The sequence below is a fragment of the Pectinophora gossypiella genome, chromosome 2 (assembly GCF_024362695.1).
Source record: "Pectinophora gossypiella chromosome 2, ilPecGoss1.1, whole genome shotgun sequence".
NCBI classification, from domain to species: domain Eukaryota; kingdom Metazoa; phylum Arthropoda; class Insecta; order Lepidoptera; family Gelechiidae; genus Pectinophora; species Pectinophora gossypiella.
The window spans coordinates 15,691,685-15,716,338 of record NC_065405.1 but is presented as its reverse complement, the minus strand read 5'-3'; the positions used below and the strand labels follow the sequence as shown (position 1 = coordinate 15,716,338).

At 39.9% G+C, this 24,654-nt stretch overlaps 1 protein-coding gene across 2 annotated transcripts; it reads left to right on the top strand.

Annotated features, from left to right (window-relative positions):
* The first annotated feature begins 2,166 nt into the window (after positions 1–2,166).
* LOC126378088 (acetylcholinesterase) lies at positions 2,167–23,955 on the top strand. 2 transcript variants are annotated; one of them, XM_050026251.1, is made up of 15 exons: positions 2,167–2,899; positions 3,194–3,343; positions 4,190–4,327; positions 4,780–4,926; positions 7,961–8,117; positions 9,436–9,647; positions 10,837–11,007; positions 11,563–11,764; positions 12,599–12,786; positions 14,540–14,832; positions 15,107–15,302; positions 17,073–17,188; positions 18,310–18,345; positions 19,546–19,699; positions 20,822–23,955. In XM_050026251.1, exons 1-15 carry the CDS (start codon positions 2,582–2,584, stop codon positions 20,987–20,989), a joined length of 2,646 nt encoding a protein of 881 aa, XP_049882208.1. In that variant the 5' UTR covers positions 2,167–2,581; the 3' UTR covers positions 20,990–23,955. The 2 variants fall into 2 exon arrangements, with proteins under 2 accessions (XP_049882208.1, XP_049882214.1); XM_050026257.1 differs by lacking the exon at positions 18,310–18,345.
* Positions 23,956–24,654: the final 699 nt, after the last annotated feature.

Here is a 24,654-nt window from a genome sequence, read left to right as displayed (position 1 = left end):
TAGCAAACCTGTTTGAAAGCAAAGGTATTCACGCAGACAGCCAGCGGACTGGCGCTGACACTCAATCTCTTAATTATTCCCGGGCGATTAGCATTATGGATAGCCTAGTAACTCGTGTAACTGAGATTTCGGGGTCAGCTGTTGTGTCTAATAGGGTAACATGATATTATAATCGACTTGGGATTTGAATCATAGCTAATTAAACAATTTGTCGGAGGATTACCGCAGCGCTTGATTGTTCTGTAATTGGGTACTTAAGTAAGTATTTGACTTAAGTGAGTACATATATTGATAGTGTACCTAATGATTATACGCGATTCCTCGAGGCTTTAATGGCATGAGATATAGGTATTGCCTAATTAGGTAGTAGTAGTACCTAGTAGATATTCCGCCATAGGTAAGTCAATCCTGGCAAAATTTTATAATAAACAATTTCTATTCTAAGTACCTATTCTATAAAATCACTATGAGGTAAAGTAAGCCCGCAAAAACCTGAATTTAGGTACGTAACATACTGCGTGCTTGTATGAGTATCTATGTCTTTGTCAGAGGGATTGTGTCCTAACATGATGGAACACATTACATCACCATCACCATCATCACATTACATCTTAGAACTTTTACATATTTTTCTCACTTTAAAGTTACATAGTTTTCTCCTCTCTCTATTTAAGAGCTGCGCTCTTGTCGGTGGAGTAATCGCCATTCCTCTCTTCTTCCCGCCAAAACCTTCACCTCCCGATACGACACGACCTGCACCTTCTCTTTAAAAAAAAAAACAAAAGTCTTCTCTTTTATTTTAGAAAAAAGAGAACCAGTGGAGAACCAAATTATTGAATAGATTATTTTTTTTTTGACGTGACTTATTGTAGATTTGCCGCAGATGGCATTAACTACTTGGCCGGACAAATGGGGAGCGCTGAAGGCTCTCACCCGGTGTATTGAATAGAGAACCGGAGAGGAAATATGATTGGCCACCTGATACGACACGATTCATTTATAACAATTATTATAGAAGGAAAAAAATGAAGGGAAGAGAGGAAGGGGTAGACCTAGGAGAACATTTATGAGAGTTACCGTTAACCTCTACATAGGTATAAAAATAGAGGCAGCAGGATTACATAAGTAGTATACCACTTTATGCCAAAAGAGGGGGTATGTTAAGGGTTTATAACATGAAAGAATGGCGGCGGCGGTGGCGGTCTTAGTGTGGCAGTTTTGTGTATAATTATTATGTCTGGTCCACTTTCTGTTCTGAGGTCTTTCAGTCCGTGGGACTTCTTTCCTGGTGCGTACTTCTAGAAATTAAATTATTTGACTAATGAATAAATTAAATTCAAAATAAAAAAGTTATAGTTAAGTTAGTTAGTTAGTTTGTGAGTGTGTCAGGATCGAAGCAAATGGAATTCTATAGTCTCTGCTTACCCCGGTGGGAAATAGGCGTGAGTTTATGTATGTATGTATGTATGTAAAAAAGTTATACATTTATTTTATGTTGCATCATTTTTTTTTTTTTGGTTTGGTTTTCCCCGAAGGGTAAGGCAAAGGGAACTATGCCCATACAGCCATGTCTGACGTATTTTTTTTCTTGATGATTAATGAAATGGTGAAAGGTGATGAATGATGATGATGAAACCTAAGCCCCCACCCTCGGAGTAGACTCCTACTCCGAACCCCAAACGAATTAACTCAAAAGTCCGCATAAACTTTTGAGCTATGAAGCGGCTTCCTAGCACGAAGCGAAAATAGGCAGATACACTTTGTTTATTGAATACTCCAATGTAATAACACTCGCGAATGTCTTCCGACTAACTTAATGCGATCATTAACCACAAAACACCACTTCGTATTAATTATTTAGATTATTCAATGAAGAAAGCAACTGTCCCGTTCCCGTTTCCCGCTAAAAAGCCTTATGTTGCATCAACTAAACGCTTTTTGTCGGTGCGTTCAAAATCTTGTCTTCATTTCGTTTTCGATGCAACGGTTAAAATCTTTTATGCATTAATCGTTGTTGTGTTTTAATAAATAATAGTAAATAATTACTTTTAATGAATTAATATTGCACATATTCTCAAAAACTACGGTTGGGCACACCAGTAATAGTGAGCTTTCTGAACGCAACGTCGTCGCTTGCGTCACGTCGTTTGACAGAAGAGGCTCGTTGGGAAAATTGATAAACAAAACCCAGTCGCAAAGGAAGGGCGTAGCCATACAAAGAAGAGCTGATAATTCATTGATTACATCTAGATAACGCCCGGGCCGTCCACGCGACATTGTACTAGATAAAAATTAGGGCTTGATAGATAAGCTATATCTATAAATCGCAGCTACCTGAGTGGTGTGTCATTTATTATTCCAATACATTTTTTATCGTATTTCCTGTGAATAATAAACATTTTTATATCAAGACAGTGTATTTGTACATCTCTAGTAGATAATAAAGGTATTGTAATTCATCAGAGTGCGAGATTTTACTAAAAAACACCGAAAATAAGTGTTAAAAAAGTATGGTGTGTCGAGTGAATCACATTAGAATCTGCTTAACAATCGGACCGTAACGTGCAGTGTTATGTGAAAAATGATTAAAAACGCATTCTTAGCAGTTTTTCTTTGTGTCAGTGTGAGGTCTCAGTCAAATAAAGACCTTTACAATGGGCAGTATATGAATGAATATTATAATAAACAGTATGATGGGTCAAGGGAGATGAGAGTGCCTGCGCCGGGAGATAGCGATTATAGAACGTACGTGTACAATAATAGAAGATATGGAGCGGACCCTACGAGATACAACCCATACAATCCCAATATAAACCAGCCAGGAGGATTTCCATACAATCCAATACCATACAACCCCCTCAACCCCAGTCCTATGGATGATCAGTACAAGTATAATGTTGTAAGTACTTATTTTATTTGATTTTATACTTTATACTGAAAAAATTATACTGTCATTATATGTATAAAAAGCCTACCTCTATGGATGAATTTCATTTCATATGAAATCTAAAAATTTTGTAAAAGTATCCTTTTTTTATGAAAAGAATTATTTTATATAATCTCTGGAAGCACAGTGGTTTTATTCACCCCAACCTCCTCTAGTTTGTCTAAATATGTAAAATACATGTACCTACAAATGCATTATAAATTGGATATTTATGAGGAATTAAAATTAATAACAATAAAACTCTAGAATCGTGACCCGAACAACCCGGACGCCTTATTCCCTGGAGTACTCGGTGGATGGAGGGAGGATTTGCAGGGCAAAGAGAGACGGGACTCCAGGCAACTGAAGAGAGATGTCTTTGTCAACACCAACTTTGGACAAGTGCAGGGCTTTAAGGTATGTTTTATGCACTAAAAAAAACTGGGGTATGGTAGATTAATTTAAAAACCCATAAAATTCCAAAAATAAGAATATTTTAATCTAAACTCCAAAAAATATATGAGTATATTTTAACAGGTCCATTTCTATAAAATAATATTTTGATCTCATTTACATATTATATATTTTTAAATGTTTTTTATGCCTACTAATAAGTAATTATTTAATTTAAAAATAAAATTAGAAAAAAATAAATTATTTCTTTGATACTGAACATTCCTTTGACATTAGATATCTATGTATCATTATTAAAACATTTCCCCCAACTGCTGTGTAGACATGGAATAACCTTCCAGAGTCAGTGATCGGTGTGCCGTCAGTAACCTCATTTAAGTATACTTTCAATAGACTTGATGGATATAATAAAAAATCAAAAACACAAGTGCAGTAACATACACGCATCAGCCTAAATGCTGCTAGTGTATTTTTTTTTTCACTGCACTGCAATGCTATCGACTTGAAAGTCTTTATCAGATGGTTTGTGGTTGTATTTATTTATTTAGAGGTGCAGTCCAGTACTGCTATCCTCAAGGCTATATTTTACCGGAATTTGATATATATATATATTTTTTTAGTCTGTTATCCAGAGAAAGTATATTCCATCTTTCAGATGTCTTATATGATGTAGCTGCAGCAGATCTCTAGCTAGCTTGTTGGTGTGGCTTTCAAATCTTTCCTTGTATTTTATACTGTAGGTTACAACTTCCTCTATAATAGTAGGCATTTCCAGGTATTCATGAATTTCGGAATTCCTTGTATACCAGGAATTCTTTTTTCTTAAAAAATAATAAAACAATTTTTTAGGTGTATTTATATGATAATCCGGATCCAGACTCAGGGTATAGACCTTGGTTGACACCTGTTGAGAGGATTCAAGGAGAGGTGTCTGTCTTCTTGGGTATTCCATATGCAAGACCACCAGTTTTAGAAGGAAGATTCAAGGTGAGATATTTGATCTTTTGAGCAAGATTTTTTGTCATAAAAACAACTTCCTCTAAAAAAATATTTAGTTCAGAAGCTTATATTTGGGTTGATCTTCTTTTGTTGACTGGAATTCTGATTTCTATTCACTGAACTGACTATAACCGGTACAAAATATTTTTTTTTACTTTTTTTATATTTTGGTTTGTTAATGTACTAAAGCAAATATTACAATTTTTTGTATCAGAAGCTACAAAAATATCAAAGGAGAGCTTCCAGGTACCTTCTTCTCTTTCTTTCTTGTCATTCTCTCACTGCAGAGGACCGAGATTGCACTACTTCTTGTATAGAAATAAAAATCTTCCAACCCAAAGGGAAACCAGCCCAATGCAAGTTAGATCACATATCTCCGAGACTATTGTTTAAAGAACAAAACGAAACATTTCTAAACTTCCTTACTTTACCCTCAACAGCCCCCGCGTCAGCACCCCGGCTGGCAGCTGATGCAGGCCGTAGACTGGGGCCCGGCCTGCCCACAGCCTGTAAAGTTCACCGGAGCCACCAAAGGCATCCGAGACATGGACGAAGACTGCCTGTATCTAAATGTATTCTCTCCTAATGTGAGTAATAAATGCCATGAATTAGGAATAATGTTACTCAAATTGTAGGTTGTATTAGTAGGCGTGCCCGAACACCTGCACGCAGGAGGATCTGATGAGCGCTGTAGATAGCGCCATACTTGATGCCAAGATTTGGGCCGACACGATGTCGGCCCAAATCTTGGCATCAAGTATGGCGCTATAGTTTGCCATCGACACGATAAGAGAGAAAGAGAGAGAGTAGTAACACACCCCGGACACTTCATACAAAACACCTCGTTTTACACAGACACTACACATTGACGTTATCGTATGGTGTGACATCTGACGTCCATATGATTGAAGACTAAAGTAAGACTGTGGGGTGAGGTAAACCTAGGTCTACCGTTGGTGGGGAGCGGAGAGTTACCGTTCTATACGTAGTATTATTCCTTATTCTTTGGTATTAAGGAGGAGTTGGAGTAAGTAAGTGTTTTGGGATTTTCTTTGTCCAGGGAAGCTAAAACACTACATACCTATATCTTCCCTAATACCGACCACGCCGGCGACGATTTCCCTCCTTCAGCGCTTATCGCTATCGACCTATTAGGGTCGATTAAATGTTTCCAATATTATCCTCTCAGACGACGCTCTGATCCGAGGTTCGCGCCTAGCCAGGCCTGTTGTCTCAAATTTTCCTCAGCGCTCCCCATTTGTCTCGCACAGTAGCAGTAGCGGCAAATCAACCATATGTCACGTCAAAAAAAATCTAAGAGTGAAAGTAGCCTGACCCACAAACGGGCAAAAGAAAAAGAAATCTATTCCTCAATTTCACATTCGTGACAAAGATACAAAGTTAAAGTAACATATTGCTAAATTGACCTTAGCAAACCCGGACAGCTGTCTCGCGCGGTTCTTTGATCCAATTGAACCCACCGTCTCACTTATTACGTGACGAGTCATTGCTCTGTGCTTGCGGCAATTTCCTCTTTACTTTGTTAATTGGCTTTTACTAATCTAAAGCTAGGCACTGGCTTGAGGATTCAAAGTGTAACCTAAAGAATAAATAGAACAACGTGTTACATACGTTAGGCAATGGCGGAACTGATAATTTGTCGACGTATAGAAATTTATTCGTACTAACTAAAAATGTTTGAATGCCCTAGTTTGGTTAGGACATTACAGGCTGATCACCTGATTGTCCAAAAAGTAAGATGGTCCGTGCTTCGGAAGGCAGGTTTAGCCGTTGGTCCCGGTTACTACTTACTGACGTAAGTAAGTAGTCGTTACATGAGCCATGGCACCAGGGTTGATGAGGTTGATAATTCTCCTCACAATCCACACGAAAGAAGATTCTATTCTAGTATACATTTATCATAATTCCAATCGTCAAATGAACTACATTTCACACTCGAGGGAACAGGCTAACCCACATTGAATATGGCTACAATACGTGCTGGCGGATGCACCATATAATGCCCTTGAGATGGACCGTGAAACTACCGGTTTATGCAACATAATTAATATTGCTATGTCATTGGAAATCCTGCTTTGTTGACATCATCATCATTAGCCCATTACCGTCCCCACTGCTGGGGCACGGGCCTTCCCTATGGATGGATAGGGAGATCGGGCCTTAAACCATCACGCGGGCCCAGTGCGGATTGATGGTTATTAACGACTGCTGATGCAGCCGGGACCAACGGCTTAAGGTGCCTTCCGAAGCACGGAGGAGCTCGAGATGAAAACTTTTTTTTTGTGGTCACCCATCCTGTGACCGGCCTTTGCGAAAGTTGCTTAACTTCAACAATCGCAGACCGAGCGCGTTAACCGCTGCGCCACCGAGCTCCTCACCTCCTTTGTTGACATAGTCTGCATGATCTATTTGTATTGTTTGATTATCTCTTCTTCTATCGTGTGGGTTGTGAGGGGGATTACCAACCCCATCAACCCTGGTGACAGGGTTATTGAGCCGCCATAGGCCCCTGACATGAGTCATGTAACGACTACGTACTTACATCAGTAAGTAATAACCGGGACCAACGGCTTAACGTGCCTAAGCACGGATCATCTTACTTTTTTTCTTATCGTTTGATTACTATGTCCATCCTCATCATGTTCTAGTTCTTACCGATTGAAATTTTGACTCGATTTATGTCATCATCATCATCATCAATTTAAGAGCCACGCTCTTGTCGGTGTAGCATTTTTCATTCCAGTCTATCAAAGGCCAATTCCTTGACTTTCCTATAAGTCACGACGTTAACCTTTTCTTTAATCTGTTCCATGTGTGTGTGTTCGATTAATGTACATTCTGGAAAATTTTGGATGTTGCTACTCAGTAGAGGAGCTAAGCAAAATGTTGTTAGAACACTTGCATTCATTCTTGGTACTGACATCTTAGGACAGAATATATTAGATGATGATACAGGTTACTAGATTAGGGTTCAACAAACGTAACTTGCTTAAAATGACGTAGTGCGAAAGGGACGAGATATACCTTTGGCGATATACGCTGTCCCGCTGCAATTCTAATCATAATTCAGTAGTTTCCTACATCAAAGATAATTTATGAAATTCTGATTACTAAATAAAGACAGATATAAAGATGACAAAAAATGTTTTCTTTCTTCTATTTAACTTCCGTAGCCGTAAAACATCTCTACCAACCCGCAGTGGAGCAGCGTGGTGGAGTATGCTCCTTACCCCTTCCTGTTGATTAAAGGGAGGCCTGTACCCAGTAGTGGCCCGTATATAGGCTGTTGTTGTTATATGTGTATATAATAGAAGAAGAATCGAACCACAATTAACGCATCGTTTTTGACCTTACCTACTTTATGGATTTTAATAAAGAAAATTGTTATAAGTGTGACATTTTGTCACGTTATATGACGTCACAGGCTGCTTTTTAAAATTTCGTGATTTGACGTTTAGTAAAAAGTAACGAACGATAAATAGTATATTTAATAGTAATATGTAATAGTAATATTACTACAAAACACTTACTTTACTTTTTTTGTGAATACTATTTATCGTCCGTTATCATTTAATTATTATCTTGTTAATATTTTAACAGACGGAGGCTGGAGCGACGGCTCAGAAGTACCCAGTGATGGTATACATCCATGGGGGACAGTTCCAATCAGGTGCCTCCAATCTGTTCCCGGCTCACATGCTAGCTGGCTTCTACAACGTCGTCGTGGTGTCTATCAACTACCGCCTCGGTGCTCTAGGTGAGTTTCTGGAACATTCTGGAAAGATCTGGATGGTTCCATTCTGGGGCTTCCAATCTGTTCCCCGATCACATGTTAGCAGGCTTCTACAACGTCGTTGTGGTGTCTATCTACTACCGCCTCGGTGCTCTAGGTGAGTTTCTCGAACATTCTGGAAATATCTGGATGGTTCCTCCCTGGGCTTCCAATCTGTTCCCGCCTCACATGCTAGCAGGCTTCTACAACGTCGTAGTGGTGTTTATAAGCTACCGCCTCGACGCTCTAGGTGAGTTTCTAGAACATTCTGGAAACATCTGGATGGTTCCTCTCTGGGGCTTCCAATCTGTTCTCGCCTCACATGCTAGCAGGCTTGTACAGCGTCGTCGTGGTGTTTATGAGCTACCGCTTCGGCGCTTTAGGTAAATTTCTAGAACATTCTGGAAAGATCTGGAAATTTTCAGTGGGGGGCTTCCAATTTGTACCTCCCTCATATTCACATATTAGCAGGTTTGGTCTATCAATTGTCGCCTCGGCACTTTAAGTGAAGTTCAGAAAGTTCTAGAATATTCGAGAACATTCTCGAACGTTCCCATCACTCGTTTTGCTTACCGTTGGCCTTCCAAGCCTGCCTAACCTAAATTACGAAAAAGCCGGTGCCGTTTTCGTAACGTAACGTCAACGTAAAAGGTAGATAAAACCCTGGGGGGTTAAAAAGGCCAAATTGAAGCAATTCATCTAAAAAAGCAATTTGACATTTGCGCATATAAAAGTAAGTGCGCAGTGCAACCAAATGTCAAATAGCAATATTACTTTTTAGGTGAATTGCTTTCATGTGCCCTTTTGACCCTCCTGTTCTCCTTGCCAATGTTGAAGTATCATACATTGTTTTAAGTTTACGCGGTTATTATCATAATTAAAACACATAATAACGGGTTCTTACCACTGGAATCCAGTAGTAGGTGTTGTAAAAAGCTTGAAACGGCCTAATGTGGTGAAAAAACGTGAGGACACAGTGAGTGCGGTTTGTCGTAGTGAGTTTGGTGCGAGTTCAGATGGTTCCGAACATTCCGATATCAAAAACATAAACAAGCGGCAAAGAAAGAGGGTAGACAGATATGTCTGCCCGTAGAAAATTATGGATCTACCTACTCCACTCCAATCTCATCAGTCATCCCGTGATCATGGCACTTGCAACAGTGTCGAAATATCGGGAGTCTCATATCCCCATTTAAACGCGGTAAGAACCCGTTATTATGTGTTTTAATGTTGAAGTATCATATTTAAATAACTCCATATAACAATGCAATCTAACTCATCTCCACCCCCCTCTCTTTCTCAGGTTTCCTGTCGACCGGTGATGAAAACTCACCAGGTAACTACGGCATCTTGGACCAAGCGATGGCACTGCGCTGGATATACGACAACATAGGACCGTTCAACGGGGATCGTAACAGTATAACACTGTTTGGGCCCGGCGCAGGCGCCGCGTCCGCCGGCCTGCTAGCGCTGGCGCCTATGACCAGCGACATTGTTACCAGAGTCATTGCTCAGGTGAGAGACAGATGGATCTTTCTATGTTTCACACAGACAAATAAGATAGAATTAAAGAAACGTTTATTATATATAGGGACACTACAGTAAGAAATATAAAACAAAACACGTAATAACACATAATTTACAATCAAAACACGTAATAAAAACAACTTACAGTCATGGGCAATATAATGTACCTACTTTAGGACTCTGTCGCACTAACATATTTCACATTTAGTGAGAATTACAGTTCAATTTGTAAAAAAAGTTAATGTGACATGGTACCAAAGTGCCATGCATCATTAATGCTCGTGACCGTACACAAGAGAGTACAAATAAATAGACAGTAAACATTAAGGTAAATTGTAATTGAATTTCTTGCACCGTTTCTTCTGAACACGTTCTGAAGTGGTGGTATAGAATTATAGAATAGATTTCAAAAATACAATCCAGTATGGCTAACATGCGCATTCAGCATTTTGTCGATTGGTGCTAATATGTGAATCCAAATACTAACATGTCGTTCCGTCAAAATACGAACAAAATCACGTGACACGCATGTTAGGGAAAAAAACAAACTTATCGATATCGACAAAATATATTTAAGCGATCGATAATTGTATCTGATGATCTTATTGAAGATTAGCGGCCGCCCGCGACTTCGTCCGCGTAGATTTCAGTTTCCGCGGTAAGAATTTGTTTTTTATTTAATTATTTAAGTCTGTGTGTTATTCTGATGTATAGATTTTAATAAGCTACATTATTGTAAAGTTTCATTAAAATCCATTTAGTAGTTTTTGCGTGAAAGAGTAACAAACATCCATACTCACAAACTTTCACATTTATATTTATTAAGAGTCATCATCATCATCATCACCAGCCCATTAACGTCCCCACTGCTGGGGCACGGGCCTTCCCTATGGATGGATAGGCAGATCGGGCCTTAAACCACCACGCGGGCCCAGTGAGGATTGGTGGTTATTAACGACTGCTAATGCAGCCGGGACCAACGGCTTAACGTGCCTTCCGAAGCACGGAGGAGCTCGAGATGAAAACTTTTTTTTTTGTGGTCACCCATCCTATGACCGGCCTCTGCGAAAGTTGCTTTACTTCAACAATCGCAAACCGAGCGCGTTTACCGCTTCGCCACCGAGCTCCTCCTTATTAAGAGTAAGATAATCAATTTTTGGTTTTCATTTATTTACAGAGTGGGTCAGCCCTAGCGGACTGGGCGTTGATAGAAGACAAGTTCCGAGTGCAGAATACGTCACTAGTGTTCGGTCGTCTGCTGGGCTGCCCCATAGACTCCTCCTGGAAACTGGTCAACTGTCTCCGGCAGGGCCGCAGCTTCTATGAGCTGGGCAACGCGCAGTTCGAGGTATACTAGAGTCTAATAAACTACATTTACTACTAACACACAACATAACATAAACAGCCTATATACGTCCCACTGCTGGGCACAGGCCTCCCCTCAGTCAACCGACAACAACAACACAACAACAACAACAACATCAACATTTACTACTACTATTTATTTATTTATTTATTTATTTACTAGCGATTTATTTAGCCGGCTTCGCTCGGGTGAAAAAATGAAATTATTTACGACATCACATTAAAAATCTCAAAAATAACAGTATTTCTCCACTATTTAATGGATGTTATTATACGTATAAACCTTCCTCTTGAATCACTGTATGTTAAGAATTAACTACGTAGATATACTTACCTGTACTTACCTGCATCAGCTGATGTCGGGCACCCCGCGCGCCCCTCCTGCGTCGCCGCGCCGAAGTCATTCTACCAGTCATTCATTCACTCTCTCTTTCAAACTCACTCGCACGACCACGCCCACGCCGTACACGCACAATTGTATCATGTAATTAGTTATTATTCTTGATTCTATGCCTGAAATAAAATGTCCTCATTGCAGCCACAAGTGGGCTTCATCCCATGGGGTCCGGTGTTAGAGAACAACTTCACGTTCCCGGGAGACGAGTGGTATGAAGGCTGGCGGCAGCGGGACTGGCGCTTCCTGGATACGCCAGTGGAAGACCTGATCAAGAGACGGCGGTTCAACCCTTCACTGCGGTATATGACTGGGGTCACTACTCAGGAAGCTGCTTATGTTCTATGTGAGTCATTCTATTTCCATGGTACAGTGTAATATCATGAGCAATATAATGTACCCACTTTAGGACTCTGTCGCACTAACATATTTGACATTTAGTGAGACTTACAGTTCAATTTGTCAAAAATGTTAATGTGACATGATACCAAAGTGTGTACATATTAATGCTCGTGACCGTACAAGAAGACCAGGTATGCTCAATCCTATGACTAGGCGTTATTTTTTATTAAAATTCATAAATAAGTTAAATAGAAAATGTTTTTCGTGACTTATAAATCTGTCTTTATTCTTTAGTAATCAGAATTTCATAATGTATCTTTGACCTACGATACTACCCAATTCTACGCTGCCGTTAAAAGTTCATTTAATTTGATCACATAGTGATTTTTGTTATATCCCACCGCGTTTCGAACCCGGGACCTCCGGATCGTGGCGGTTATAGATAACGGAGATTATTCTCTTCTTTTATATGATCTCTTCTTTTCTCTTAACAGCCTCCGTGATCTAGTGGTTAGAGTGTTAGGCTCACGATCTCGAGGTCCGGGTTCGATTTCCGATGGGGACATTGTCGAAATCACTTTGTGAGACTGTCCTTTGTTTGGTAAAGACTTTTCAGGCTTGAATCACCTGATTTTCCGAAAAAGTAAGATGATTCCGTGCTTTGGATGGCACGTTAAGCTGTCGGTCCCGGCTGTTAGCCGTAAAAACACCTCCACCAACCCGCATTGGAGTAGCGTGGTGTATGCTCCATACCCCCTCCGGTTGATTGAGGGGAGGCCTGTGCCCAGCAGTGGGACGAATATAGGCTGTTTATGTTTATGTTTAATCTCTTCGACAGATAACAACGATTCACTAGCGCCAAACTACGAGATAACGGAACGCTGGTTCAACCAGAAGGTAGCGGAGTTCGTGCTCAGATACAATTACACTCTGAACCCGCGGGGCGTCTACGAAGCTATCCGGTATATGTACACATACCACCCCGAGCCGCACAACGTGAGCGCCATACGTGACCAGTACACGCACGTGAGTGTTACATAACAAATAATAAAAAAATAATAATAAAAAAAAAAAATATAGTGTATAAATAATAATATAGGGCTAATATATTTTTTTTGTAACACACCACCACCGTGCCACCTTGGTCCAGTGGTCGAGCGTTGGGCTCACGATCCGAATTCCGGTGGGGACATGTCACAAAAATCACTTTGTTATCCCTAGTTTGGTTAGGACATTACCAAAACGGTGTGCTCACGTGCCCTCACTGTGCGCGGGAGTTCACTGTAAAGATAGGCTACATAAGCCATCTTCGGACGCATCAGCGTCGTGCCGACTAGGAGTCGAAGTGGTCGCCATGGCCGAAATCGGTCGGAGAAATCAGTCAGTAGGACATTACAGGCTGATCACCTGATTGTCCGAAAGTAAGATGATTCGTGCTTCGGAAGGCACGTTAAGCCGTTGGTCCCGGTTACTACTTACTGGTGTAAGTAGTCGTTACATGAATCATGTCAGGGGCCTATGACGGTTCAATAATAAACCTGACACCAGGGTTGATGAGGTTGGTACTCCACCTCACAATCCATACGATAAGAGAGAGAACATAAACAGAACATAACACCTCTCATAACATCCCTCGAGGGATTCAGTGTTATATTTATTCCCTAAATATCGGAAGGAAGAAAACTTAGAATAACTTATTTTCAATCAAAACTGCATTTTTCCAAAAAAGGCTTTTCTTTTTTGTAACTCATCCTTCAAACGGGATACTATACATTGCTCCACATTTTGTAGCAATTTATCACGAATAGCCCAGCTATTCTGTTCTGTCAAAACTGTCAAACTTGAACTGTCAAAATTTAGGGACACTCAACAGTGCTGCCGCCTACATTTCTAGTTTCTATGCTCATTCGTATCGGGCGCCTAGCTACATTTACCTCGCCATCTCTGACATACAAAAATCGCATTCTTACGGTAGTATTTTGGCGGCAAGGGTGTGCTGCCGCCAAAGGAAGTATTCGGGGTACCGAACTGAGCGTAGTACGTACCCCGCTAGCCACAAGTTGGTAGTGTGATTAGGGATCGACGATCCAACAGTGTTGTGTTGGAAGTTGTATATATGCGCCTTGCTGTGTAAACTTCGATATCGCGTTTCACGACTGCTTGAAGACTGCATTATTGAATGTGGCGCCATCTGTTGCATGTGGGCGGAACTAAGTGGTCAACTAGTTGGGTCCGCCACAGTATTATTCTTTATTGTATGCCTAGAGTGTGGTGGCTTCATTTTTCATAGCGCGTAAATACAGGGTGTTAGTGACATTATACCGAATTCTGAGGGGATTCCATTCAGTCCATGATTCTAAGTTAATATCAAGTGGAATTTTCCGTCGCAAAATTCAAGACTTATTTTGTAGCTTTTACAATTATTTTCAATTATATACTTTTACAATGAAAAAGTCTACGTGATATTTACTCTGAATAATGAACCGAATCATCAACCTCAGTAATTGTTCCGATGTCACTTACACCAAGTACATATGGGTGTTAGTGATACCGTAACGAATACTCAGTGGGATGATTAAGACCATGATTCTGAGTTGATTACAACAGAAATTTCCTTTCGGAAAATTCCTGTTTTTTTTCTTAAGTTATTTTTATTTCCATTTTTTTGCGGAAAATTCCGCTTTGTATCAACTCAGAATCATAGTCTGTATCACCCATCAAAGTTTTCGATACGATGTCACTAACAGCCTGTATATAACAAGTTCTTGCTTCCTGCCAGTTCCTTTCAGACTTCCTGTATAGAGCGCCGACGGACAAAATGGTGAAACTACTTCTAGAACAAAACGTCCCAGTGTATATGTACGTGTTGAATACCACAGTGGAAGCGTTCAGGTGGCCGGAATGGCGCCAATACGCCCACGACACTGAGCACTTTTTCCTCTCCGGAGCCCCGTTTATGGACCCAGAGTTCTTCCCCAACAAACTCCGGATTGAGAGGCAAATGTGGACGGGCAACGATCGAAACATGAGCCATTTCTTCATGAAAGCTTTTTCGGATTTCGCGAGATACGGGTAAGTCTTTGTGAGATTGTCCTTAGTAATTAGACTTTGTAGACTTGAATCCCCTGACTGTCCGAAGGTAAGATGATCCGTGAAGGCACGTTAAGCCGTTGGTCCCGGTTACTACTTACTGTTGTAAGTCAGTAGTCCTTGCATGAGCCATGTCAGGGGCCTTTGGAGGATTAATAATAACCCTCCATGGTTGGTTAGTCACCACCTCACAACCTACACGATAGAAGAAAACTGAAAGTCAACTAACATCACTTATTTATCTCTTCTTTCGCAGCAATCCGACGCGCTCCCGCATCCTAGGGGTCCACTTCGAAGTAGCCACGGCGGGCCAGCTCCGCTACCTAAATCTGAACACCACATACAACTCCACAATACAGCTCAACTACAGACAGACAGAACTTGCGTTCTGGACCGTATACCTGCCGACTGTTATTGGTAGACTTGTGCCTACATATCCGCCTATCACTGAGGTATGTATATTTCAAAGTTTAAATAAAAAAAAATGATCGATAACATACCAACTCGCACTATCCCTATTATAGGAACATCTAGTTCAGTATCATCATCATCATCAGCCCATTAACGTCCCCACTGCTGGGGCACGGGCCTTCCCTATAGATGGATAGGGAGATCAGGCCTTAAACCATCACGCGGGCCCAGTGCGGATTGATGGTTATTAACGACTGCTAATGCAGCCGGGACCAACGGCTTAACGTGCCTTCCGAAGCACGGAGGAGCTCGAGATGAAAACTTTATTTTTGTGGCCACCCATCCTATGACCGGCCTTTGCCAAAGTTGCTTAACTTCAACAATCGCAGACCGAGCGCGTTTACCGCTGCGCCACCGAGCTCCTCCTAGTTCAGTATAATAGGTGATTATATTTCAATATACGTAGACAATGGCCCCGATTCCTTCAGACACATCCCAATTTTATTTTAAGTTATACCTGTCGCTTTCTTATCCACCGAAAAGGAAAGAGATGACTGACAAATGTTAATTTTAAAATGAACGAGTGAATCAAAGAATAAGCCTGGCGAATCAAATAGCTATCTCGTTAGTATCCAAACCGATTTATGTGTGCTGTCAACTTAATTATATCGGGTTATTGGCTAATCTAAAAATGTTAGAGGGTTGTTTTAGATTTGTGCCTAAAATTGATGTGTGTTCCATAAATTTTATACCTGTCCCTTTCCTTTTCGGCGGATAAGGAAATAACAGGTATAACTTAAAATAAAATTAGTTGGTATGTACAAGTTAGATTTGACAAAGTACAGAAGCCAGTGTTGCGGCGTTCATTAGCATAGTGATGTGTCAGTCGATATTAGTCCGATTCTGTGCTATCTAACAATAGGGATAAGCTAAACTAGAAGAATAGAGTAAAGAATAATACTACGTATAGAACGGTTACTCTGCGCCCCGCACCAATTCGTATCGGGCGTCGACCTCACCCCCTCTGGGTCTTACTTCAGCCTTAAATGGCTGTAAGTAGTTAGGGAATGCGCGATTGTCTTTTTCGTCACACTTACGCGTTACCCGACACGCGGTAAGAAGTTCGTGACAAAACATACATACATAAACTCACGCCTATTTCCCACCAGGGTAAGTGAGACATCATCATCATCATCATCAGCCCATTAACGTCCCCACTGCTGGGGCACGGGCCTTCCCTATGGATGGATAGGGAGATCGGGCCTTAAACCATCACGCGGGCCCAGTGCGGATTGATGGTTATGAACGACTGCCAATGCAGCCGGGACCAACTGCTTAACGTGCCTTCCGAAGCACGGCGGAGCTCGAGATGAAACCTTTTTTTTTTTTTTTGTGGTCACCCATCCTATGACCGGCCTTTGCGAAAGTTGCTTAACTTCAACAATCGCAGACCAAGCGCGTTAACCGCTGCGCCACCGAGCTCCTCCAAGTGAGACAACGGAATTCCATTTGCTTCGATCCTGACACACTTATCTTGCTTCATTCATCGATTTCACACACGCACGTCGGTTCATCGTAATGCGTGTGTCGAGTAGGTTCGTGATGACATTCTTTTCTAAATTAGCGTTTTATTATTTATCTTCGACCCGATGAAATGTCACCTCCATCAACCCGCAGTGGAGCAGCGTGGTGGAGTATGCTTCATACCCCCACCGGTTGATTGAGGGGAGGCCTGTGCCCAGCAGTGGGATGTTTGTAGGCTGTTTATGTTATGTTATGTCCGATGAAATACCCTATTCTTTCGTTTCCAGTACTGGTGGGAACCGAAGCAACCTCTGCAGATAGCGTTCTGGTCGGTGTCCAGTGCTTGTCTACTGCTCATCGTGCTGTTGGTGGTACTCTGCATGCTTTGGAGGAACGCTAAGAGGTAAGCTATTATCATAATACAACCTTAAAGAATCCGTTATAAGTTGTATCAATTGGGTAGTTTCCTAAGTCGAAGATAAATTATGAAAATCTGATTACTAAATAAAGACAGATCTAAAGGTGACAAAAAACGTTTTCTTTTTTCTATTTAACTTAAGTAAAATATAAAATAATTATTGCGACATTTTGTCACGTTTTTCTATGACGTCGCAAGTTGCTTTTTCATATAAATTCCATCGTAATTTCGTGTTTTGACGATTGATAAATTCAAAATGTCGTTCATATTCATTTGAACTTAGTGTAAGTCACCAACAGTTATAGAAACTAGGTTTTAAATATGACATGAGTAAGATATGATAAGGCGGTGAACGGTAGTATCAACTCTATACAGTATGTTAGTGACATCGTAACGAATACTGACGGGGATAATTCAGCTTATTATTCTGAGTTAATATCAAGTGGAATTTACCGTCGCAAAATTTGTTTTTTTTTTGACATTTAAAAAACGTCTAAAAAATTGGCTAGTTGATATGGAATTTTATGACTTGAATGAATATTTTTTCAACAACAATGATATTTAAAATTGACAAATGTTTATAATGTGACTAATTATTAGGTACTTACTTAATTCCTTGATGCTTAGTACTGACATTATTTATATTATTGTACGTCCGACATGGACATGCTGTTGAGACAATTTCATAATGTTTTACACCTGCATGTATGTACCTACACAGCTTCTCAATAAATGTTTCTTGTTTCTTGTTAGCTTTTTAAAGTATTTTTAATTCTATACTTTTGCGATGGAAAATTCCGTTATCAACTCGGAATCATGATCTGAATCATCCCTCAAAGTTTTCGGTACGATGTCACTAACACCCTGTATAATGGATTACCGTCCAGTTTAGTAGATATGTTATTTACCTGAATTTACGGCCATCAACAATCAGTAACATTACTAACTACAAGTTTATAAGAAACCCTAAGGGCCATGTCTCATATTTGTACACTTGGTGACGGTATTTGAACGTTATGTGATTAATAGCAAATTATTTACTATTTATTTATATTTTTCTTCCTATTTTAATATGTATACTAAACATTGTAATGTTTCTCTAACAGGGCTATACCGCCGAAATGGAAAATGATACCTCCCATGTAGGTGAAATTAACTTACTAACCACATTAATGTATTCGTCAAAAAAAATCGAAACACTTCCGAATATTTGGGTTTTTTTTCTTGACGAATTTGGTCAACATAACACGAGCATTAAAATTTAAATTTGGAATATTAACATTAAAAATTAAAACTCTTATAAATATAACCCATTGTAAAATTATATTTTATTTTTTTATTCAAAATACTGTAGGCAAGGATACGAAAACTAAATTTGCGAGGTGTTTCGACTTTTTTATGCCTATTTGCTTTAATTTCATTTCTTTTAGTACCTCTCGCGAGACACGCTTTTAGTTATTTATATATTTTTAGTTTTTTACATTGTTTCTTTAGCGAAACTATTAGTTTTATGCACGGAACAATAAGAATGAGAAGTTGACGTTAGACCATTCATTTGACAATTATAGTGCGGGAACAGCATCGAGTATACGGAACAATAAAAAGCAACGTAAGTCCCCTTAAAGGCTCATCATATATCACGTTTGACTGACAGAAAGTTCGATGAGTTGTGTTCTTAGTTCATCTTCCGATGGACGTACGTCTGTCTACCCTAATTGGGATAAAGCCGTGAGCTTATGTTATTGTTCTGTGGGTGTAAAGTTATGTTTATAATTTGGTTGCTGCAATTTTTAAACACGGGGTGATATATAAATGAGGAGCTCGGTGGCGCAGCGATAAACGCGCTCGGTCTGCGATTGTTGAAGTTAAGCAACTTTCGCAAAGGCCGGTCATAGGATGGGTGACCGCAAAAAGAAAAGTTTTCATCTCGTGCTTCGGAAGGCACCTTAAGCCGTTGGTCCCGGCTGCATTAGCAGTCGTTAATAACCATCAATCCGCACTGGGCCCGCGTGATAGTTTAAAGCCCGATCTCCAAATCCATCCATGGGGAAGGCCCGTGCCCCAGCAGTGGGGACGTTTATGGGCTGATGATGATATATCAATAGGTATACAATTTGCGTTATAGTATGGTGCGTGACAACATGGAGCCTAAAAGGCCACATCAGGCAGCCTTTTCAACCCCCCAGGACATAATTAGTACAGTCTAATGTGAAAGAGGCATACAACGAAAACATACTATTCTAAGAGCTCACTTACGCACGATTTTATAGCGCAATATATAAACAACAACTTTGTTCCTTCTGAATAACTGTCAAAATTAATCTATAACCAATCGTCAACAGGGAAACAGATCGCTACTACAGCGACGACATATTCATGGTACCGGATCTGGGCGATCCGGGCGTGGACAACACGACGCGGTCGCGGGACAACATCTACGAGTACCGGGACGTGCCCATCAAGCGCCCACAGACGCCGCAGACGCTTAGTAGAGCGGTACGTTCACAATACACACTAAGAAGCGTTTAGCGGGTCAACTGGGGCCTTTGACGGGTCAACTGGGGCCTTTGACGGGTCAACTGGGGCCTTTGACGGGTCAACTAGGGCCTTTAAAGTGTCAGCTGGGGCCTTCAGTGGGCCAATCGGAGCCTGGGATCAACGTGCCCGCATACGCCCAGCGGGTTCGTACTAAAGTAAGATACTATAGAGACGACTGCGGCCTTTAGCTGGTTAATTGGGGCCTTTGATGAGTCAATTGGGCTCTTGGCGGCCCAATAATAACCCTGACACTACGATTGGTGATGTTACCAAACAGTAGGCGGGATCGACGGCTAACCATGTCCTCCAAAAAAGGAATAATCTTACTTTCAGCCTGTGTGATTCAGCCTGTATTGTTGCACTCAAATTACGGATAGAGTCGCATATACATTTTTTTTTTCGATGGGAGATGGTAACACTATTTTTCCCACCGAAAATCGAATGCAGAACCTACAGATTGTGTGGCGAAGACTAAACTTTAGACTATAGACCATTTAATGAGGATAAAAACTAGATGCGCAAATATAGGCGACACAGTTAAGTACTCCTAAATTTTGATAGTTCTCCATACCGTCCAACTAAAATTCGTGATAAATTGCTATAAAATGTGCAGCAACGTCGAGTGTATCCCGTCTAAAGGATGAGTTACGAAAAAGAAAAGCCATCAGTTGGTAAAAGGCAATTTTGATTGAAAATAAGTTTTTCTAAGTTTTCTTTCCGATCTTTAGGGTATAAATACAACACTATGGTTTTGCAGTTAAATGCTGCGCAAAGTTTTATATGTAAAAATATAACCAAAACAATATGTTTACTCAAGTAGTATGGGGAACAGTCCAAATTTAATAACACTCAACAGTAGCGACACCAGCGGGCCTAGCACCGTAAGCACGCGACTCTTTCTCGCCGCGACAGAGATCGGCTGTCTCTTTCTGTGCTGTACTATCAGAGAGTGACGGGTGACGTAGTCGAGGCGAGAAAGAGTCGCGGGCTTACGGTGCTAAGCCCGCTGATGGGAGAAACAGGCAGTTTTTATGCTCCCTTCGTTTACGTTTGTACAACCTTCATCTCGCATTGTTACAGACAAGTCAACCGCAAACCCTGCAGTCGCGGCCAATATCGGCAGCGTCCACCGGATCTGCGTTGTCTCTTAAGGAAGGCACCGTATCTCTCTCCCCTGAGCCCGTTCCAGTGCCACGAGCACGCAGCCGCACTCAACTTGTTCATGGGGTCCCACAGACCACTGTTTGAATTTCGGTCTTCCATCATACTAAAACACATTTACATGACACAACTCCCACAACCGCCATAAAGGAGTATACAGAGTGTTAGTGACATCGTAACGAAAACTTTGAGGGATTAACTCAGAATCATGCTGCATCATCCCCCTCAGTATCAGTTACGATGTCACTGACACCCTATCTACTAGTATGGCTACTTGAATGTACCTATAGAGGGTGTAAGTGACATCGTATCAAATACTGGTATCGAGGGGGGCGAATCAGCTCATTATTCTGAATTAATATCAAATGGAATTTTCCATCGCAACATTGTAGAATTGAAAATTATTTAAAAACCAAAAAAAAACATGAATTTAAAAAAACTAACTTTTTAATTTTCCAGAGTTCTCCGGCGGAAAATTCCGGTTGGTATTATGGCTTATTTTAATTAACACAGAATCGTGAGCTGAATCATTCCCCTCAGTATTCGATATTGTGTACTGTCCCTGTATAATACGCTTCCTGCCTTAGTGTTCAGTTTCTAAAACCTTTTTAAAATATAATAACACTTATACTTTTGTATTATAATTGTAACATTGTACTGTAAACGATCTCGATATAATTCGTACGTTTTATACGAACTCTTCGGAATTTGTATGGAAGCACTGAGATTTGACGTCATGAATAAACATGGTCAAATGTCGTACTCATTGTTACTTGATGCTTGGTTAACATTCCTAATTAAGTAAGAAGAAAGGCAAAGGAAGGCAAGAGGGAAACCACTGCCCTGTTTCTCCCTAAAAGAGTAGCATGGAGAGTGCTACACCGACAAGAGCGTGGCTCTTAAATTAGTGGTTAAGTAAAAAGAAAAATCAGATTGATTTTTAATTATCTTAGACTGGCTTGTATTTTTATATTTGAATTTTAACACAAGATAAACAGTCTATAAAGTCTATATATTATATAGGTCAATTTCGTCCAGAATGTCACTTAGACCCATTTGCCTTTCAACCCCTAAATTAACCGGAGGGGTTAAGGAGCATACTTCACGCTGCTTCACTGCGGGTAGTAAGAGTATTAGCATTTTATAGGGAAAAAAATGTACCATTCTATCCTTTTCTTCACCGAACATATCGCCTAGTGAGTGACAAATTAATTAATTGGTCAAGAAAGTATAGTGTTTCGAGTCTTATTGTTGTGAATATATTTTTTAAATCGATTAATATTTTACAGTCTTCGCTTTAATATAGTATTAACACCACCGCTAGTAAGTAAGTCTATATTTCGTATAAATCACTACTGGACGTACTAAGATCATTCCGTATTTTCTAAAGCACAGGGGGACTAGGCCACATTGAGCAATTCATCCAAAAAGCAATATTGCTATTTGCTATTTATTGTAATTGGCGCTGATTTCAGTACACGCCATCTTAGGTTATTTTAATTTGTACCTGTCATTTTCTTATCCGCTAAAAAGGAAAGGGAACGGGTAATCGACAGGCATAAAATTTATACCAAAAAAAATCGGGCCCATTGCGCATACATACATACATAAACTCACGCCCGTATTCCCCGAAGGGGTGGGCAGAAGTACAAATAATCAAGAAACTATTTGCAGCCACTTTAGCCCATTGCGCACTTATTTTTATATGCGCAAATGTCAAATAGCAATATTGCTTTTTAGATGAATTGCTTCGATGTGTTAAACCCCAGGTCTGTATTAAGCTGCCATTACCATTTTTTAAATAAATATTAGACTGAATTAGATAATATTTTTAATGAATTAATGCTTGTCGTGGTCAGAAATATATTCCTTCTGTAATAGAATTGTCTAACCTTAAACATATGATATACTCCACATTCAGAATTCTGTTTATCCACTTGTGGCTTAACAGAATTCGGAACATAATATTTCTGATTCGTGGCAATAAGGCTGCGTTTCCATTGACGCGGAGCTGTGCAGAGATGACCGGAGATGTGCAGGAATCGACCAATCACCGCGAGGGGAGAGTGACAGCGCGTCTTCGTTTTTCGCTCTCTCTAACGCTGTGATTGGTCAAATCCGCACATCTCCGCTCCTCTCCGCCCAGCTCCGCGTCAATGGTAACGCTGCCTAATACTACAAGTTTCTTATAATTTTGCGAGATTTTTTTTACCATTCGAGTATTTTAATTATTTTTATTTTACCTGTAAGGTAAATTGTACAGAAAACGGCTTTCTTTATTTTTGTAATTAGATATTTTTTGTAATAAACTCTTTTATTTGAACTTAATTAAGTGTTATTTTGCAACGCAATTTAAGTAATAAAGTAGGTAAATAACTAGCTCTGAGCAAATATAATAGGTAAATTAGTAAAATAATAAATAAGCACTGATTTTGGGTGTAAGTGGAAATAAACCATACTTCAATCACCATTTGGTCGAAACTCGAAAGGTACAAAAGGTAAAGTTAGGGTAATTTAAATTTATTTTATAAATAACATATCATAAATATAACATATCATCACGCCTGTATCCCCAAAGGGGTAGGCAGAGGTGTATAGTGTATACATCCACTCCTCGCCAACTATGTTTCAATCCCATTTGTAATAGAAGCAATTCATCTGAAAAGCAATCTTGCTATTTGACATTTGCGCATATAACAGTTAGCTCAAGAAATGTCAAATAGCAATATTGCTCTTTTAGATAAATTGCTTTAATTTTATTTACAAACTTGATTAAATTCGCTGTTTTAAAATATGGAATATTTTCAATTATACCCTCTTTGTTACTACTTCGATTATTGTGCAGCTATTTTATGTTAGTTTATAAGGATTGTCATGTTTGTGATTGTCTGTCCGTCCATTTATCGTGCAATCGTGTCTTATATTGTGCCTGTAGGATTTTTATATGAATATATTTATTATTAATTACTCGTAACTTAAACATTGAACGAAACATAACTGCCTTATTGTACTTTGTAATATGACGAAATAAAAAGCGTATTTTTTACGGTGAATATGGTGATTTTATTTCATACTCGTGATATCACAGTGACAGGACGACATTCGTGGTCCAGTGGTTGAGCGTTGGGATTACGATCCGGAGGTCCCGGGTTCGATTCCACATATTACAAAAAATACTCTGTGGTCCCTAGTTTGCGTAGGACATTACTGGCTGATCACCAGATTGTCCGAAAGTAAGATGTTCCGTACTTCGGAAGGCACGTTAAGCCGTTGGTCCCGGTTACTACTAACTGTTGTAAGTAGTCGTTACATGAGCCATGTCAGGGGCCTTTGGCGGCTCAATAACAACCCTGATACCAGGGTTGATGAGGCTGGTATTCCACCTCACAGTCCACACGACAAGAAGACAGTTACAGGATATGTGTGTGGAAGGAGTAAGTACGGAGAATACGACTGACTGTGTTGCCTTTTTAAACCCCCATTTTTAAAAGAATCGAAATAACATAATATACATAAAAATGCACAAAGTATTAAAAAATCAGAGGGGTTAAAATGGCCACATCGAAGCAATTCATCTAAAAAGCAATATTGCAATTTGACATTTGCGCATAGAAAAGTAAGTGCGCAATGCAAACAAATGTCAAATAGCAATACTACTTTTTTAGATGAATTGCTTCGATGTGGCCATTTTAACCCCCTTACCTATTCTTTCAAAAGTGACGTGTTCGTAAATAGAAAATGGAAAACAGTCA